The 16,047-nt window shown below is 32.9% G+C and overlaps 1 protein-coding gene across 1 annotated transcript in view; it reads right to left on the bottom strand.

Annotated features, from left to right (window-relative positions):
• The window catches only part of LOC118197024 (epithelial sodium channel subunit alpha-like), a 215,544-nt gene extending 206,837 nt beyond the window's left edge, over positions 1 to 8,707 (bottom strand). The window contains exon 1 of the mRNA XM_085807588.1: positions 8,281 to 8,707. Within this exon, the coding sequence (XP_085663714.1) occupies positions 8,281 to 8,324 (44 nt within the window). The 5' untranslated portion in view covers positions 8,325 to 8,707. The remainder of the gene's footprint in view (positions 1 to 8,280) is intronic.
• Positions 8,708 to 16,047: the final 7,340 nt, after the last annotated feature.

The following is a 16,047-nucleotide window of genomic DNA, read 5'->3' as shown; positions in this document are numbered from 1 at the left end:
AGTTTAGTTTTATTTTTATATTTTTATGTTTAGACCCCAAGTAGTGGGTCTGTGTATTCCGAAGTACGGAAATTATTGTAAATAGAGAAAAATAAAGGGTTTTGTATACCCTTCTTGTGTATCCTGTCTACTTCCCACAGTTAGTGAACATAGCTTTAGTAAGCTCTCTGTTCCGAGTCAGGTCCTTGCATGTTCCCGAAGAAGGTAAGAAGGAACATTGAACCTGATAGTATGATGTGTAGAAGAAAAGCTTGAAGAGAAAATGTTGTTTTGTCTCTTGAACATGCTGTCAAACAATCACTGCATTAAAAAAATCACTGTATTACTGTATTATACACTTTGACGCCAAAATATGGTTAGCCGAAATTTCCAAGAATAAATATTCCTTCTATATTTTGAGTAAACTTTGGGAAAACTGTTAAGTATCCATCAAATATGTGTTATCTGGAGAATTGTTCAAATGCAAGAAAACGGAACAAAAAACAGAAACAAGGGAAGAGTGCCTTAATCATAATGTTCTCAAAGAGTGACTGTTTAAAATGGCGTGCTAAACAATTTACTTAAGGGAGCAATAATTCTCACAATATAAAGCTTGGATCAAACTCAACGCCTGATTAAATACCCTAACCACAAGTGTGAATCTCAATTCCTTTAACTCTGTGGTTGAAATGTAGTTAGTCACATACCGTCTGCGCTATTGCATTTTCTGTGATCCTGGCTAATTGAAGCCAGACTAGTTACGTATTAAAGCTAATAACTAATCTATGAATTATATTTTAAACAAAGCTTGAATTGTTTACAATAGTTAAAACAATTCTTTTCTATCTACTAGGCAGGTAGTCCTAGTTTTCTTTGATATAACCAAATAATCCTGTTCATGGCATATAAAATGAGACTAAATGCAGTAGAGTATTGATTACTTGAGTTCCTCGTATCAGTTCCCCATTATACAAAACGAATATGTGATTTTAATGCACTATTTTTCTAATTCTTAACAAAGCTTTTGCACTGGCTACTGTACAAGACGCACGGAAGCTTTATTCACGATTTTTCGTACAGATAATGTAAGTATCATGGAAGCAGTATTTTTGCATATTGAACATGAAAAAGACAATATACTTGTTGACATTTTGATGCTGAGTCTATTGCAAACCAGTGCGGAAAGCACTGAGGAACCTCTATTAAACACGAATCTGTTGTTGTTATGTCTAATCTCACTCGTCTGACCTCATCAGACCAACCCCGCGAAATTTATCGTGGCAAGGAGTACGAGATGATTTCTGTCGTTGGCAAGAACCTTCAGCACCAAATGAGTGATAATACGATTACGTTCCACCCCCAAATTTGAGAACGAGCTTCCCTAGGAATGGGTCCGAGGGTTCCCCTTCCCCCATTTCCCTACCACCAAATCACACGAGAGCACTTTCGGCGTATGTCCCCATGCCCCAAAGACACTATACATTTAGAAACATCGATGCCTTTTCCTGGATTTGAACCCGGGCCTTTGATACTTTAGTCAGAATCGCTAACAACTATCCCGTTTGGGCCGCACAAGGAACTGTAAAGTGCATTTCTGGCTCATAACGATAAAAATTATTATAAAAAGATGTACTTCTATTATTCAGCTTTCTCCAAATTTTAGTATGCAAAAAGCCACTCATATATATTCAAATGTAGCTACAAAATTAAAAAATTTATATGAAAAATGTTTTGAGAATATTAGTCGTGTTAAAACTCATGCTCGACAAAATTATGTGTGATGAAGTACAGTAGGCAATTTGGAAAAAATACTGTGCTGTAGAAAACAGGTGAATATTATAACCGAAATTTTTGTGCAAAATTGGCACTCTATTCCACCTTATCTAAATTTTCAGTTTTTCGAAGCTGTATAAATCCACAGTGTACTTCATGTAATATTATTCTGCATTTAATAATCTATTTTCTTCCTTGTAACATTTTCGGGTGCGGCACATCACTAAGTCCTGGAAATAAGCTAACTCACTTGAAATTGGAAATTTCTTCACAGGAGGAACTAATTTATGCCAAGAAATTTCTATTTTTCGCCAGGAAATTTCTTTCAGGAGCTACACCTCATTTATTAATAACGCTAACAAAATGTTTGAAGAACGATTTTCTTATTAAGCTACCGTAAATAAATTTTTCCCCTCCCTAAAGCTACGTACTGCATTTTTCTCACTAGTGATAATATTTTCATGAACAGGCAATTTTTTTGTGGGGTACTGGTTGTCTCTTGTCCAAATACTGTCGTAAAAAAAGTAATGGTATTCGACAAACTACACTGAAATGTGTCAGAATGGCTTTTGATCAGAGCTGAGTTTCTACTAATGGTCTTTGCAGTATATATTTTTAACTAATGCTCGAAGCTGTCGTTCTGTTCCATGTTTTAGGCAGTAAAAGTGTCTTTTTAAATTTATTTTGGATAATCTGATGTAAAGCTGGTAATTTTACGGTTATAAGATAACTTCAGTACGGATATTAATCTTTAACAATCGTGAAAATTATAATTTAGCTCAAGATGATTTAAATTTAATTTTATAATTGATATGGGATATTATCCTTTATTGTGCTTTAATAGATGCATTATTAGGCTATTACAGAAAACTTTGAAATAAACTTGTTTTTTTCTGTTTAAATGCCATTTTTTCTGCAAAGCACAACTTATGTCTTAGCTGTGGTTGTTGATATAACACTTCTAAGGTCACTTTTGGAGTAAATTCTTTCTAAATATGCAAAATATTGATCAGAACAACAAGCAATTATAAGTTTTAATAAGAGATTTGAAAGAGAACAGTATTCAAAACTGTAGCAATAAAAATCTTTCAGTGAAAGGTTTGATCACAAAACTGTTTAAAATCACAAATCTTTTAATAAAAGATTTGAAAGAGAACAATATTCAAAACTGTAGCATTAAAGCCTTTGCCCACAAAACTGTTTAATTACTCGCATTCTGTATGAAATGAAATAAAAGCATTTTTAATCGATTAATTTAAGATGTCGTTGTTTTCACAGTAATTGTAACACAACATTAAATTAAAAATAATACCAATATTGAAAACTCTATTTATGAAAATAAACTATTAAAATTTGTGGGATCTAGTTTTCTTCGCTATCATTCAAGGTAACTAGATCTAACTTAAGTGTTAATCTTTGCGACTTCTCGCAAAGACTTGAAGAGGAATTAAACAGGAGATGGGTATGAAAGACCCTTTTATTGAACCCAATATTTTACAGACGGCACGGCCTTACGTGCTTACAATCACCGACCACTTACGGTGCGAAACTGATAACGTAACACTAAACTGAAAGGTAAGAGTACTGCCAGAATTCACAATCAGTTTAATGTAACAGGATGACTCAGAAGCTACATCAGCAGGAAAAATAATTCGGAGGCAAGAATGCGAAACCGATATTCAAGTTGACAACTGGAAGAAATAACAACGTGTGATCACAATAGCATAACCACCTTCTTATTAAAAGTTTTGCTATATCAGTATGTTAATAAGCATTTAGTTTTAAATCAACAAGTTTTTGTTCAGTTACTTATCTGTTATATCTTCCGTCATCTCCATTTCCTTCCAGAATGATATTTCAGTTACTCATGTTTTGCAGTGTAGGAGAGAAAGATACTATTAGAGCTGGCGTTTGAGTTACTGCAGACAAAGCGTGCTCTGCCGAGTTGTTTCGCTGATTTAAGGTTGCTATTTTACGGCCATGCATATTAATTCCCGGTTTGTGTAAGTCGGTGGTAGGACTAATAGCCAAATTACGTTAATTATCTCTGTGCATCTTCAGCTAATTATTTAACTTAGTTTTAATTTTACATTTCTATTTTGAGTTGCAGCCAAAAGTTTTGGCTAAGTTTGTAAGAACTTTGTTTGTTTGTATTAAGATAGCCGTTTGTAAATTACTTCTTCAGTTAATAAAAGGGTCTTTTCATCCTTCCTACGCCTTGTAATTTATACAGTTTAAACTTAGGAATAGTAGATTTACAGTTCAAGTAAAGGTCTATCCAGCAAACTAAAGTTAATTTAGCTAGAATCTGACAAGTTTAAATACACTTGTTCACCCTAGCTAATTTATAACCTGACGAGGAAACGCGAGAGGAATAAAAGAAGACAGAAAATGGTAACAAATTAAAATAACTATTAGTAAAAATAAATGAAAAACTACAAACTTAAGTTGTAAATAGGGCTTCATAAAGATATCTTCAAACAGAAAATTTGTTATCCCATCAGACTAGAATTAAATATTCAAAAATAAAAATGCATTTTTAGAAGCCAGTACAAATGTATTTTAATATTATCACCGTCTACATATATTTTAGAAATTTTGCTATAAAATTTTTATTACATGTGTTTATTGAATAAGAGATACATATCATCTTTAACACACTTCATCACTTCTTGTATCACAAATGGCACAAATTACTGAGTTTGTCACGTGTGGCACACAATAATGACTGATAGATGACATATTACTGTCAGCACTTTATGCTTCATCTATGACACATACTATCATTGAATGACGTGCTTCATTACCATAAACATCGACTATTTCGAGTACATTGGTTTTTGACTATTCTTGTGGCTTTATTAAAAGTATTTAATTCATTGTGCAGGAAAAGTTGGCTATAATTAATTAACAAAGCAAGAAAAGTAAACTTATATATTTAAAAAGTACTAATTTAAAAATTTTAATTTAATGGAGTTTTAATTTTAAAACCCCGTTTCATAGCAGTTATTGAAGTTGAAAGTATCATTTATTATTCTACCAGTGTTTCCTTCTACTCTCCGTGATGACGTCATATGAACATTAAGGGACACTGTTATTGCGATGATCACATTTAAACCCGCTATATATGCTCATAGAATGTGTATTTTCTATCATTTTAATGTATAGTAAGAAATATCTACATGTTAAGCTTCAAAACTGTCGAACAATTATTCTAAGTAATTCAAGTGAAGGGACTCCTATTACATCTTACATAAAATCTGAAAATTTTTTGCGTAGTCTGCCCAGTTGTCACAATAATTTTCCCAATATTTTTTTTTCTATTCTTTAATCATACACAACTTTGAAATTCTCGATCTTTTCCAAGAACTGTCATACATACTATATTTCATATAATGTAAAGGCTTGTGTTTTTCGTGCATATCATAAAATTAATCGATCCAAATTATATGCTTCTTTATGTTTGAAACTGGAAACGTATTATTTTCTAGCCATTCCAGATTTACATCTCAGCTTGTAAATTACTGTCATTTAATGGCACATGGCACATTTAGTATATGATATAATATTTCGTTCTCTACCACTTAATGTTAAAGATTGATTAAGTACAGATGACATAACAAGGCTATTCGAATGATCGATTGGATTTCTCTATGAAGATGCAACCGGTAGCCGATCATTCATAAGAGAAATTACGAGTACAATTTCGACTGTTGTAGCTCTTCGGTACAAAGCAATGTACGCTGCGCAGAAAACAATGTGTTGAGACACACTGTCCGCATCGCCACTGTTGTAGCTGGGGGTGATTTCGTCTGTTGTAGCTCTTCGGTCACGGTGAACAATGCGTAGCAGTCTCCACTCTTCTCTGAAATCAGTGCGCCGTCGACGACACACTGCTGGCCGGCGACTTGTTTCAACATCCATACACCACTTTCGATATGTGCTGACAACAACTGCACGTGAACAGCGCACTAAAAGCGGAATTTCTGATATTAATGTTCCCAGTCGCCCAGCCATAATAATCTGACCTTTATCGAAGTCTGGTAAAACAAGTGCTTCTTCCATTATGTCCCTATGTTTGGAAAGACAATGCATAGCCGCTTTATATACTCTAACAATCAGCCGCGCACGCGCAGTGGTTTTGTTCCTGGGTGAGCCCATTTTTATATATGGACGGTGGTCTTAATGTAATAGCTCCTTGGTGTATGTAAGGTAATGGCTCTTTGGTGCATATAAGGTAATGGCTCTTTGATGTATATAAGGTACGTGCAGAGTATTAAAAGTGTTCAAAGAATGGGGAATTAGCTATTTTATAAAAGGCTAGCATTTTTTGAAACATTTGCAGTTACGTTTTTATAAATGCAGTTGTTCTATCAAATAATAAGGTGAATGCCATTGAAAGTCGTTCTTCTGAGGATCAGAAAATTCACATTAATACTAACTCTTTCATTGAGGAAGTAAAATAATGTACATAACAAATGTTTGTTTCTTTTTCGGAAAAGTTGATGTCAACATCCCTAATTTTGATGGTTAATAGAAAGCAATTCTTGCAGATTTAACAGAAGTTTCACTGCTATAAAGCCTTCTTCTTCAAATTCATCATTTTCTGGCACTCTAGATCTGTTCTTCAGGTTCTTGCCGGTAAAAGCACTTACGACTCAGACCACATGCATGAGTGCCGACAGCTTCTGACTTCAGACTCCATAGTACTAGAGAGGATACCGGTTTATTATGGAGTAGAAGGATGTGAAAGTGCAAATTTCTTAATAAAAACCGAACGAATTTCTTCCAGAAAACCAGAAACGAACGGCTCTCATTCTGATAAACAGAGAATTTAGTAAGATTCACGGACTTGTGTGTGTACTATCCTAGATTTTCACCGTGCTACAATTGCTTTCATTGTACTACATTGTTCTGTCGTTTAACTGGATACGATTGCCTTAATGTTTATCTGTTTTATATTAGACTCAGGAACTCTCCACTATGTCCTCTTTATGACGCTGAGCAATGCATGGACAAACAACATTTAGACATGTTTTCTGTACTTATATGTTGTTAATTTTGCAACCTAGAAGTATTGGAAGACAAGACGCTTAACGGCCTGAAAGCTAAAATAACGGCATTTGTACATAATCCAATACAAATTCTATAAAATAACAGATTGAAAGTAGTTAAACGTATGGTATATAAGTTTCATTTACACTTATTTAGTGAAATTTAGCTATGTGGAATAGCTGGTATCAGAGTTCATTCGAATATATGGAAAATGTTATATTTAAAAGTTGTTAAGTAGTAATATTTTAAACTGCCTGACTTACTTAACTTTCGCTCGCTTTGATGCTGGATAAAAATCAAATAAATAAAATAAAAACAGCTCTCATAAAATATCTGAATCTAGAGACTGGTGATTGAAGTTAAAGTAATTGTCTTAAATCATCAACATAGTAAAATAAATTTTATCATTTCCAATCTCAAACTGTTTAAAGTCATTACTGAAAAGGTAATATCCTCAGTGGTGTTTTGGTATAAAAAGTCAAAAATGTTTAATTATCTAAATAAAATGCAAAATATGAAAATGCATGTCAGTATCAAATTCATCAAATGCTAATTCTCACTAAAATAAAACTAAATACTCTGACTTTCCTGAAAACTCATTTAAATCTCAGTGCAATCATTTCTAAACTCCAGAAATAACCACAAACTCTTTTCATTCAAATATAAACACAAACTACCTCAAAATACCAGGGAAGGATGAATCACATAAGTAAGAATGGAATCACGTAGTTCATTTAAAATCGTACAGCTCATAAACGTAATTTCCCAACTACACCATCCTCTATAACTTTAATAGTCAGGCTCGTTGAATGAAACCATGCTTTACGTAAGGATCACATGGGTGACATGAAATAGACCATCATATAAAATTATTCAAATAAAATATACAATATTAAGTCATTAAAAACATTTATTAAATTTTCTAGAACAGCATAAATTTACATAGCTGTCCAGACTACCTTTACAAAATATTTTCTAAAATTTACTCACAATTTTACATCTAACATTATAAATCCTGACCAATATTCTACCCAAATTATTACTAATGTACTCCAAAAGAATTATATAATTATCACTGAACACTAAAACTCATTTAGTTTCTGAAATTTCTCATTTAAAATGTTTTTTCACATTCTACAAAAAATAAAACAGCTTAAAATCATTACATTCTTTTAAATAGTTACTCATGAATTGAAATTCACATCTAAATCTAAATTTGAGGAATATACGAATTTCCTATACAGCAATATTTCATCTTCGGACACTTAGTAATTAATTAAATTACTTAATATAATATTCAATACGCATTAAATCAGGGATACTTTCTTTAAAAAACATTAAGACTTTCCCTAATATATTAATTTATTTTCAGTTATATCAATGAAACATTTTAAAAATTGACTTTCTCAGCTATTAGTTAAGTAATCAGTAACAAACAAAAACGAAAAAAAAAAAAAAAAAAATTGCACTCACGGATGGCGAATACACATCAGTCTATAGGCCTCGGGGAGCTGCATGACAATTTCTTTACATACGTCGAATACTGTATAGTATCGAAATCTTCAGAGTTGTCAAAAACCAAAGTCAGATAACTGCTTAATGAACTCACGGTTGGATATTTCATCGTTGGGTAAAGCAAAGTCTGATGACTCCTACCAATAAGTCAGCTCCTTCTCATGAATCGCGCACAGTGAATTTTCAGAATAACAATCTGTCACTAAATCTGCCTCCCCCGATGACGACACATTAGGCAATTCAGTTTTTGACGAATGTCCGCAAAGCTCATAATTTCAATCACGACACCACAGATCTTTAATTCGATGTTCCCAATGAAGATAACTGCAAGCAACAGATGATGACCAAACCTAATATTAATTTTCATGAGAAATCTAAAAACGCAGCACAAGTATCCTGAATTAATTTTCAACAAAAAGAACCAGCGAGGATAAAAACAAGTTCTTCAAGGAATAGGTTGTTTGAGAAAACGTGGGCTTACTCGCCACCCAGAGAACCCGCATCACACACAGTCCGGTCCGCGCAGCTCTTTATTTTCATTACATTTTGTGTCTGCTAAAAATCTGGACAAATCTGCTCCTTTCTCTCGTGCAACAACTTTTAAAACCTCAGTAAAGCTAAACTATGAACCGCCTCTATATTCACTATCAGTTCAAATTAACAATAAATTAATAATTACCCAATTCAATACTTATTCAGAATTATCTCCCACCAACGAGAAAAATGGCAATAATTTACCTCCAGATTTCCAAGAAAACTCTAACCCCAATTAAAAGTGACATACCCCTTCTCGCGCAAATCTTCCAGGAATGTTTTCAACCGTAATTCTATCAAATATACGACATCAGTTAGTAATAAACAGTATTAATAAACAGGGAGTAATAAACAGTTAGAAAGTATTCATTTTAGAAGAAAGCCAAACATTTTCGCCTCCAACGCGAAAAAACACGTGTTCAGTCCAGAAAGTTAGGGCACAAAAAGCAGCTGGCCGCCAACCTTTGACTCCAAAGTGGGATAGAAAATCACCCGCCTTTGAGCTGTACAAAATTTGTCTCTAAAGTTTTAAGAAAGTAGCGCATTGAAAAGAGAAATGAGTTTAAATAATAATATACTTAAAATTAGTTCTCAAATATTAACATAAAAAATTCACTATTTGCTGTAAATTAATATATTCACTGTAAAATAATACACAACAAAAATGATCACTATTGGGCTATTTTACTATAGGCGAGTTTATTTTTCTTGTGTTCTATTATATCATCAAAATTTATGCACAGGAAAAATTAACCAAGTTTATTTTATTGAAACAAAGGTGATATACTATTTCTTTCAATGAAAATTTGCATTGTAATTTTTTTTTTATTTTCTTAAACTCATGAGTCATTTCCATTTCAGCCTAAGTATAACCGTGAAATTCTTTTTTATTTTCAAGACCTAAAAGACCATGACTTAAATACACGAAAACTGTAAAGTTTCACTATGCAACATTAAACAAAAATAATATTTATTTTATTACTTATTAAAATGCACAACATGTTTACTAAAATTAAACTGAAATATCATATTTATGTCAGATTAATTCATAGAGCAATGAATCGCTAAAAAATAAAGAAGACTATAAATAAATAGTGTATGACTGCTTTTCCATTAAACAATTACTGATCAATCTATATGCTGTACACATTTATTTAATTGAGTTTATAGTCTTTTTTAAAACTTTTATCCAGCTGTATTACCATTTTATACTATTCTAATAGATAAAATAATTTAACACGATGTAATTAAATTACCAATAACTTTTATTTTACTTGGCTCGAAATTAAACAACTGTTTCTTGCAGTCTTGAATATCTACTTCTATAAATTCTGAACATTCAAAAATCGAAACTTAAAGCACATTAAAAAAGTAACTAGGAGAAAGTTAATTATACAGAAATATATATATATATATATATATATATATATATATATATATATATATTTGTCAGAAATACTTCATTTTATTAATTCATTACTTGTTTCATCACGGATAACTGAAATTGAATTTTGAATTACATTAGCTATAGAATTCGCAATATGCACAATAACAGTCTACAATTAGTTTTATAATTAAAGAATTGCATTAATACGTAGTAGACTAAAACACTATACTTGCATTAGTAAATGAAACTTTTGACGTAAACATACTTTTTTCTTCTCGTTATTGCATTAACAAAAGTTTTATTCCATCTTTCCTCTGTGCCTCGTTTTGTCGTGTACTCGCTCCGATCAGGTTTTATTGCAAATATGATTGACAAGCGGCGCAGTTTAATTGAGAGGAAGAAACGTAGCTGCAGGATTTGTAGTAGACGTTTTGCTCTCTTACGGCTGCTGCGCTTGGCTTGCATTAGACTTCCGCTACTCGAATATTTTGCCGGATATTAGTGCAGAGTGGCATGCGTGTTTCGATTTAGCATAGGGCTGTTCAGTCTAAAGTGTGCTGCAGCCTCGAGTGAAAAACCTTGATTTGTGTTCAGTTGAATTGTAAGTTTCAGTTTTTTGCCGACAAGTCAAGGAGACTTATTTCGTTTTGTATTATTTTAATGCAAAGCTCACGATTTGTGAGATTTAACTAAAGCTAATATTTTACTTGCTTATAATGTTTGTGCTTTTACAGTTAGTTTAATCTTAAGACGATAATTGGATCACAGCTTTAAGGTAACTTTTTAGGTCTGAGATTTTGTCTTAAATACTTAGTTTAATTAGAAAGACTCCCCAAGTATTAAAACTTTTCTTTTTATATGAATATATTTGGACCCATAAAAATTTCCAGTTAGTAATGATTTAGATGTGATAAAGTCATTGTGATTTTAATATTCTCTATATAAGGTAAACAAACATATTCTGTTACAAAGCCTTATAGTACTTGGCGTATATATTATCCTTATATTTATCATCAAATTAAGCTTTGGATATCCAAATTCTTTCAAATATTAGAAATGTTCTATGTGAGACACTTTTGCCACGAAACACATATCAATTTGCATTCCAAAGGAAAAAATAACAAAGCCTTCCTCCCCTAAGCTCCAAATTTTCAATCAATGATATTCATCCTTACGTTTTGAGTGAGGGGGGAGGAGAGGAGGGATATTTTAAAGATATTGTTTTTGGTCTACGATTTCCATCCGGACATGATGAACTCAAAATTTACCTTATTCATGTCGTCGAGTCAGTCACATCTAGTATGCATCCATACACTTGGATTTAAATGGGGTATCAACTAGATGTATGTTGCGTGACAAAACGATCTCGCATAGAGCATCTGTAGTGAGTGACAAAAAGATATCACATAGAGCACCTGTAATATGTGACAGGAAGATCTCGCACTGAGCATCTGTAATTTGGGATAAGAAGCTTCGGTATACGTTTCAGTTTTAGGTATCACTGGTATTTATGGCGTTATTAATTGTTTGCTATAATATGCAATAGGAGGATTTTTTACTTATCTTCTTGGATTTTACAGAACGTTTGTTCCCGCATGCAAACCTGAGCATGAGAATAAGGCTGCATAAATATCTATTTCACTCTTTAGCTGCCTACGACTCTTCCCAAGATTAACCGTTTAAATTATTGAAACCATCCATATTACATGCTGTTACCCAATCAGATAGTGTTTCATAAAATGCCAAAACATTTTATAAAAATAATAATTTTTAGTAAAGTACTACTTAATAGTTTTCATTCATTTAGATAAATTTACTTCTCGCGGATGGTAAATTATGATACTCCGGTAATGTCAGGAAAATTTAATTCAAATAAACTCTCTATTCTGACAAGCTTTTAACATTTCCCATTTACCGATAGACAACCAGCGGCCGAGCGGTAAAGTCGCTGAACACTGGTAGTTCGGTCCGAGGTTCGAATCCCGCGAACGGGCTGTGCATGGGCGTTTTCGTGGTTTTCTCCATGTGTAACGTGTATACGAGCCAGTTTCCCTTAGAAAGTCCTCCACGAAGGCATCCCTCCCCTTAGGCAGATAGCCCTCGAGACTTTGCCATAATCACACACACCACACCAACACCATTTACCGATATCAATCCGATACTAAAATCGGGTTGTTTAATCAAACGCTTTTCAATTGAATTAACAGTATTAGAGTTGAAGAAACTCTTAAAGGAAGTGAGTAGACGTAAAAAATAGGTTCTAAAAAATAAAATTTATTTAAAAGCTTTCAAGTCATAATCTTTAAAACAACAAAGAAATTCATCTCCAGTTTGGATCTGCATGTGCATAAAGTATATTAATTTTTTTAAATATATTTTCATTATTAGATTTATCTTTTTTTACTATTTCCAATTTAGGCATACCCATATTTTAAAGTCTTTAACTAGGAAAGTTTTTCATAGCATTTCAGGATTTTTTAAAATATAATACAGAGTTCTGAGCTCATTTTGAAACTGCTGTCTATATTTTCCCCCATAATTTAGTTATTTCAGTTTTTATTTTTTAAACTTAATTCCTTGTTTAATTTCTTAATTCTAACATGCTTAGATTATTACCTCTTACGAACAACCGAAACATACAGTTGATTCATTAAGCATGTGAAATTTAAATGCTTACGTCCGATTATACGTGCATTGTTTTCAATAAATACCTTTTTTGACTTTTTTTAGAGAAAAACCTTCCAGAAATTTGTAGCACTTTCTAAAATGTAACAAACAGGCAATGTATCCCAGGTTGTTCGTTTGATAGTTAAGTAAAAGCATTTTCCATTTGAATTTTTTTGGAATCCAAATAATTTATAAACTAGTCACGGATAAATTTATTTAACGCTCTTATTGTCACGAGATAAAATAAGAGTTTACTATTTTGCCACTGTAAAATTTGAGGTAGTTTATGTTACCTTAGGCTATGGCAAATTAGTGAAGGGACTACCTTCGGGTGCATGAGATCACAAAGAATCCAGTAAGGAAAACTGACTCGTATTCATATTACAGCTAATGAGAACTGAGTAAACCATACACAGACAACCTGTTTAGTGATCTGAAACGTAAACCAGGATAAATTATAAACATTTAGTGGTCTTATCGATTGGTAAATTTCACCCGAATTATAAAATATATTTTTAAGCAAAAATAATGAAACTATTTGTATTTCAAAACTTTAAGTAACCAGTGAACTTCGGTGCATTTAAAAGTTTGTAGAGAAATTAGGTATTTTGGAAGCAGGAAAGATGAAAAATGAGCAATCGCCTTCGCCGGAAATCGAACCACGGACCTCTGGAATACCGGCCCAGTGTGCTAGCCATTACAACACGAAGGTACGCTAGGAAGGCGGGAGAAGTACCTTATATACTGTCCCTTTTTAAAGGGCGACTGGGGTTTTTAGGGAACCCATTCGCCAAATCCTGGGTAAAGAGAATCATCATCCACGACCATTTTATTGCGGGCGCCACTGTAGAGACATTAGGTATTTTAGAAGCAGTCAAGACGAAAAATGAGCAATCGCCTTCGCCGGGAGTCGAACCACGGACCTCTGGAATACGTGCCCAGCGTGAAGACCACCACACCACGAAGGTATGCTAGGAAGGCGGGAGAAATACCTCATAAATTTACTAATCAAGAATATATAGAAATAATGCTCGAACTTCTTGTTATTTAGCCTTTAAAAGGGAGAGTATATTATAGACGCAAATGAAAATTTTGCTTGATTCGTATATGTATACATAAATAATACGTATGAGAATCACGAGACTTAACAGGGGAACAGTAAGTGAGAACTTCAACGAATTATTCATTTTTAAACGTCAATGAAAATCACTTTCAGTCATCCAAGAGAGGAGAAAACTAAAAAAGAACGTAGGCAAGGTTTATCGTAGCTTTTTTAATAAGGAAAAGCGAAATGATAGATATTATTATAAATATGCATTTCGAGTCAGCGAGTTCTGGGGTCGTATTTAATTCATTTTAATAGATGCTGCTCGCAGATAACGGCCTCCAAAATTCCTTTCCTCTTAACTTTTGATGAAAGATGAAAGGGGGAATTCGACCCTAAATATATTCGCGAACTTTGGCGAGAACTCTTTTAATCAATAAATTGAATTTCAGATCTTTTCAAATACTTCTCCATCAAATAAGAAGATTGAAATATCTATCAAAGAATGACTGAGACACTGAATTTCAAAGTAAATCGTTGTTTAAGTAGGTGAGAGAATATGATTAAATTGTATAGCATAATTAGCAAAACAAGGATGGTAATAAATGGTGATAAAGAAGCGAGTAATGCACATGATCCGATAAAGTATCAAAAATTCTTCCTGTTTAATGATGAAGCCGTAATTCATCAATAAGATAGCACGCAAGTTGCTGTTTCTTCTTTTTTGTAGTAAGTGTGCAGCAAAATGCATTGTTTCATATATTAGATAATGTTTAGTATTTGCTGGTCTCTTTATCTAAAGATCTAGAAAGGGTGTATACATCTTATCATTCTATTAAACAGATTTTAAGGAATTTTCTACCTTCTTACCACGTACCTTCATGGTGTAATAAAAAGCCCAACAGGCTGGCACACGGCAGGTCTAGGGTTTGAATCCCGGCGAAGCATCACCGATTTTTCCTGTTTCCCGAATTAAAAAAAAAAAAAAAAAAAAAGCATTCTATAAGTGGCGTTTCGATTAAAACATGTAGAGGATAATCATCATCAAATAAATTTATCATCTGGGTCTCCTAGTCCTCAATCACCCTTTAATTGATGAAGAATATAAGAATTTTTCTCTTTTCTCCTCTGTCTTCGTGGTGTTCTTAGAAGTACATCCAGCTAGTAATCAGGAGGTTCTTAGTTTAAATCTCTTCGAGGGCACTGCTGATTTGTCTTTTCCTATTTTGAAAAAAACTAATAACTTTCAGGATTACATGATTAATTAATCTAAAGCAAAGGACAGAAGAAAAGAAGAACTGTGTCAGTCGACCTTAAAATGCGCAGTATTTCTCAATAAAAAAATCAATCTATCGTTAAAATGTACTTGATTTAAAATTTTCAGTTATTGTAATTCCCTTCCATATTTTGATACATTTGATATGCACACTCTATAAGTGGAAATTTCGAACAGCATTCCGTTACATGACTGTTCAGTCCAAAGCAAAGAAGAGAAGAAAGAGAAGAGCTGTGTCAGGCACTCTCGAAGTGAGCAGAGTTTCGGTGGAAAGCAAAAGTCAGTGTATAGTTAAAAATTTTGCTTACTTTTAAATTTTACATTAGTATGGTTCTCTTCCATATATTAATACATTTGATGTAAACGCACGATAAGAGAAAACTTCGAGAACCATTAGAGAGGTAGTAATTATGATAACAAAATTCCATAGTTAATCAATTAATAGCAGAAACACATTTATCTTCATGTAACTGCAAAGACACGAAATGTCATATACTAACCAATCCAAAGCAGAAATACATCTTATCTGTGTGCAGCTGCAAATGAATGAAATATTAAGTCGTTTTCAACAACTACCTTATATTTAATTTGAAAAAAAATTATTTTCGTCAACGGAATCACATATTTATTGCTCTAATACAGATAACTGAGTTTAAACTGGCCCAAAAGTGTAAATGCTTATATGTTGTTACCTGATTTGGAACTGCTAAATTAGTCCCGTAACCTCAACAGGCGTAAAGGTAACTATCGCTATGCCTGAAATAACTACAGTCTTGGGAATGTTTAAATAATCTTTTTATTTAATTAGACTTTAAA

This window comes from Stegodyphus dumicola, chromosome X1, assembly GCF_044657685.1.
Source record: "Stegodyphus dumicola isolate Sdum_Otavi_A_Nest chromosome X1, ASM4465768v1".
Lineage (NCBI taxonomy): Eukaryota > Metazoa > Arthropoda > Arachnida > Araneae > Eresidae > Stegodyphus > Stegodyphus dumicola.
This window is presented reverse-complemented; position numbering and strand designations above follow the sequence as displayed.